This window comes from Procambarus clarkii, chromosome 53 (genome assembly GCF_040958095.1).
Source record: "Procambarus clarkii isolate CNS0578487 chromosome 53, FALCON_Pclarkii_2.0, whole genome shotgun sequence".
Taxonomy (NCBI): domain Eukaryota; kingdom Metazoa; phylum Arthropoda; class Malacostraca; order Decapoda; family Cambaridae; genus Procambarus; species Procambarus clarkii.
Genome location: NC_091202.1, coordinates 3408945 through 3413544, shown reverse-complemented (window position 1 = coordinate 3413544; position 4600 = coordinate 3408945). Strand labels below are relative to the sequence as shown.

At 37.1% G+C, this 4600-nt stretch overlaps 1 protein-coding gene across 1 annotated transcript; it reads right to left on the bottom strand.

Annotated features, from left to right (window-relative positions):
• Window positions 1-1015: 1015 nt before the first annotated feature.
• Window positions 1016-4072, bottom strand: LOC123774091 (procathepsin L-like). The gene is made up of 6 exons (XM_069304658.1): window positions 3974-4072; window positions 3320-3472; window positions 2761-2967; window positions 2322-2513; window positions 1764-1929; window positions 1016-1280 (listed from the first exon to the last, which is right to left on the bottom strand). The coding sequence occupies exons 1-6, from the start codon at window positions 4070-4072 to the stop codon at window positions 1072-1074; spliced, it is 1026 nt and encodes a 341-aa protein (XP_069160759.1). The 3' UTR covers window positions 1016-1071.
• Between the last annotated feature and the right edge of the window lie 528 nt (window positions 4073-4600).

Here is a 4600-nt window from a genome sequence, read left to right as displayed (position 1 = left end):
GAATTTCAACTCCCCATCCTTTCCAATCCCTATGGACATCAAAGCTAAAGGAGTCTCTTCTCTCACGCTCCAGGGGATGCGTCGCTAAGAAATGGTTTTGACTGTCTTTTATCAACAATGTGAAGGAGACCTTGGGTTTATTTGTGATTTAATTATATTCAGTCCTGGAGAATCATTTTTTATCCATTTTGGTCTCCTGACCATTTTGGTTTTTAAAAATTATTGGATATAAATTTTACAGGGTTAGAGAAATTAGGTGACGTAGGAACATTTCAATAGTTAAGACCTCATTTCAATACTTCGGGAGCCGGTCGGTCGAGCGGACAGCACGCTGGCCTTGTGATCCTGTGGTCCTGGGTTCGATCCCAGGCACCGGCGATAAACAATGGGCAGAGTTTCTTTCACCCTATGCCCCTGTTACCTAGCAGTAAAATAGGTACCTGGGTGTTAATCAGCTATCACGGGCTGCTTCCTGGGGGTGGAGGCCTGGTCGAGGACCAGGCCGCGGGGACACTAAAGCCCCGAAATCATCTCAAGATAATTGTAACCATTTACAATAGCCATTTTGTATGGCTAACTATTGCAAATCAATGTTAGTAGTAATTGGTGTCCGAATTTCCGATAATTGATTTAGGAATTGGTTCATAATGATAAAAAATGTTTGGCTTATTTTTATTACGAAAGAATATAAAGTAATACATGACCTCAGAAAATTTCACTTCACCAACTGAGTCCTCTGAGTTAAATTACCTAATTTCCTAATTTACCTAATTTCTGCCTTCATGAGGCAAAAGTGATTCAATTTATTACATCTCTCAAATTAATCAGATGAAAAACAACAAAATTAGACAGCAGATAAAATGTCAGTTCTAAGTGGACACATAATTAATGCTGGAAGTTAGTAGTGAGCAGCAAGACTGGCACACTGGGTCTCCTCGAGTGTTACAACAACTCCTCGAGTGTTACAACAACTCCTCGAGTGTTGCAACAGTAATCATGCCACGCTGGGTCTCCACGATACAAGAGGGAAGGAGGCAGCAGTAACAATGCCACGCTGGTTCCCCCACGAGTTTATACAAGGGGGAAAGAGGCCTCAGTAGCAATGCCACACTGGTTACTACGGTTCCTCATCATCTTGATGTAGCCTTCATCACCCAGAGTTGTGCCCCAAGAGTTCTTCACCAGCCAGTAGTCAGTTCCGTCCTCCGTAGTGCCATAACCCACAACCAGAACACCGTGGCCAAGATTCGTTGAACTACATTCTGGCTCGTCATAAACACCTGTAATATATATATTCATCCTTCAATAATACAATATTTAACAAATTATTTGTTCAGAAACTCATAATTCCTACAAAATAAATAAGATTCCGAATTTAAAGGCATTAAATTAAATGGAAGAATAAATACTGTGCTACAACGTGGGAATTGTCGATATGGTGAGTGAGACGCACCACCCCATTGACATGATTGTGTGTATACGTGGACATGACAGTGTGTGAACATGACACTTTCTGGTAGAAAACATGATGAATACTTAACGCACCATGAGAAAGAAAGTATGATATATATTCAAAGACTTTAGAAAACACAGCAGATCTAAGAAAGACCTGAGAATCGTTGAACAATAAAGGTCTCATACAATAAAAGCAATTTATATACACACATGATGCACATTTCACGTTTATATGAGCATGCAGAAATATACTGATCACCTGCAGTAAAATGTGATCTATGTATACATTTACAATAAAAAAAACTTACCATGATGGTAAAACTGGATTGACCCGTGTGAGGCATCAATGGCAACAGATACTGGTCCAACTGTGGCAACAGCTTTCTTCAGTGCATCTTCACTTCCCTCGCGAATATGAACAAAGCCAGTCACTTTAGCACCAGATGCTTGTTGTTTATATTGACACTTTCCTTCCTAATAGAGTAAGGTTACAATATTATTATGTACAAAAATATGAAAAACACATATGTACATTATATATAAATGTGTAATATTTGCTTATATTATAGGCAAATATGTTATGCAAATGCTTATTATTCTATCTGTTAAAAAGTTTAAAACCAGTTTTAAATATGTAAAATATAATTATCATTAAATGTGTATTTACCTTGATATATGGATAAAAATCTTCAGTGTCAATCACAAAAAAAGCAAATATTACGAACTCTGTTGACCAAACCACACACAGACTGCAATATTTGCAGACTCCTCATCAGCTAATATTACAAACTACTCACTGTTTAAAAGTTTAAAAGTTCAAGACCACATCCCAGGTAAAATATAATTATCATGAAACGTGTATTTACCTTCTTCTTGTAAGGATAAGAATCTTCAGTGTCAATCCCACCATTGTCCTCAATGTACTTGAAGGCAGCTGTCATCAGTCCACCGTCACAGCCACCATTGCCGTACTTGGTGGAACAGTCAATCAAGTTCTGCTCAGAAAGGCTCACCAGCTTACCCGTCTGGCGGAAGTGTTGACCTTCCAGTGACCCGGTCTGTGGAGCACACAAACATTACTTTGTAAAACATCATCGAAACTTGTAAGTTCTTTATATGATCATTATTAATATATGAGAAAATGTTAATATTTGCTCATATATCAATATTTTTATATAATAATAATAAAACCATTACAAATGAACTTCCAAGATGTCATTAATGTTCTATATTAATAACTATAAATAGGAATCATTAGATTAAGAATTACATTACAAACAAAATAAGTTAGATGATAATGCTCACAGCTGAGAAAGCCCAGCATGATCCACATTTTCCTTGGTCCTTTACTGGGGTGACTGCTCCCTTCTTTCTCCAGTCAACAGTCTTGGGAAGGATAACATCATCTTCCGGCTCAATGTATGTGGAACCATTGTACATGCTGTTTAATCTGTATCTTTCGGTGTGGTTCGTATGGAAACCTGCCATTGTTGACAAAAACTCCGTCTGAAGCTGCAAGAAATATTACATCACGTAAGTCACTGGGCAATAAGGGTTATTTAACAAATGAGTTTTGTTGTTCTGAGTGGAATCAGGATGCAGACAATACACAATGAGAAACCATTAACGTGATGCATCAACCAAAAAAATCAGTAGGAACCATGAAGAGAGGTTCGAATCCTCTGAAAACCAGATGATTCAGTTTAATCCCAGGTTGCAATGATTTTGACCATGTTCCGGTGCCTAGAGCGTGCCTGTGAGGATCCATCGCATAGGATAGAATCCTCTTCATTGACGATTCTATCTTCAATCCTACTGATTTTTTCATGCAAATGTTTACTCGTTAGAGGTTCATCCTACTTACCATGTCACCAAACTTGTTCATCCTGAGCCTGTATGACTTGTGTCCTGTTGCATACAGCTTATTGTGTGCAGCAATCTTGAGTCTATTTTCCATATAGATGTTCATGCGGAACGAGTCTTCAACATCAGTGGCGTATTTCTTGTCATGTTCAATCTAAAAAAATATTTTTTGATTATTACACTATTTCTTCTCCCAATCTCGGGAGGCAAGATAAATGATTTTAAGAATATATGAAGTTAAATATATGAAGATGTAATACAGTTGTTACAAGCACAATAATTTTTCAGATAAATACATCAGCAACGGCTTTTAATGACATAAACAATGACAAGAAGTTGGCAAGGAACGCTTTAGTTCACCACTAGTAGCATCCATCACACCTGACTTTACTGACTGCACTCAATAAATCTCTTCACCAACGTTGACACTGAAGTGACCAGTGTTACCAGCGAATTTGAAGTCAAAACAAATATAACTTCTTTATTTGCAAGAATAGTCTTTACATGAAACCTGGTACGCTATCATATTGTTCGCTCATTAATTTTTAACCTAATGTAAAATGATGGCAACTGTTACACTATTATCCCCTAAAACATGTTAAAGCTTTCTTCTTAAAGAACTCTTAAAAATAATTAATGTTGGTAACGTTCTTACCTTAAATGTCTCCCACTCTTCCTGCACAACAGAAGAGTAAGGTACTGCAGATATTGCGGCAAGAGCGGCCACCAACACTGATGCTGCCAAGTACTTCATCTAGTGGGAAAGAAAAAATAAGTATCATAATAGTAACAATTTCAATAATAATTAACATCACTTTAGTCTCATAACAGACTGATGCGACTGTAACACGTTGGAAATGAGAGATAAATTTTAAAAGGCTTTCACAAGTGAATAGTAATTTTCACAAGTGAATAGTAATCTAGAACCAAAAATATTAATAATTTTTTTCAACAGAAGCACGTTTTCTAATTTTCGATTTTGTTTTGAATGCAATTTGATGTGAAACAATTGTAATTATTATAATAATTGCTATGATATAGACCATAAATCAGTATAATAATTTAAATGTGAGAACATAAATCCCATTAATGATATATCTGGGAACATGTTAATACTCAATCCTCCATTTACCTTGCCTGGAATTCTGGCCGACGTTGATTGAATGACTAACACTGCTGCTCGATAATGACAAACATATACACTTAGTGAGGACGCGCAGGCGGGGCAGAGGTGAGATGGATCAGGGTCAAAGGTGAGCAACTGAAAAGTGGTGTTTCTCGC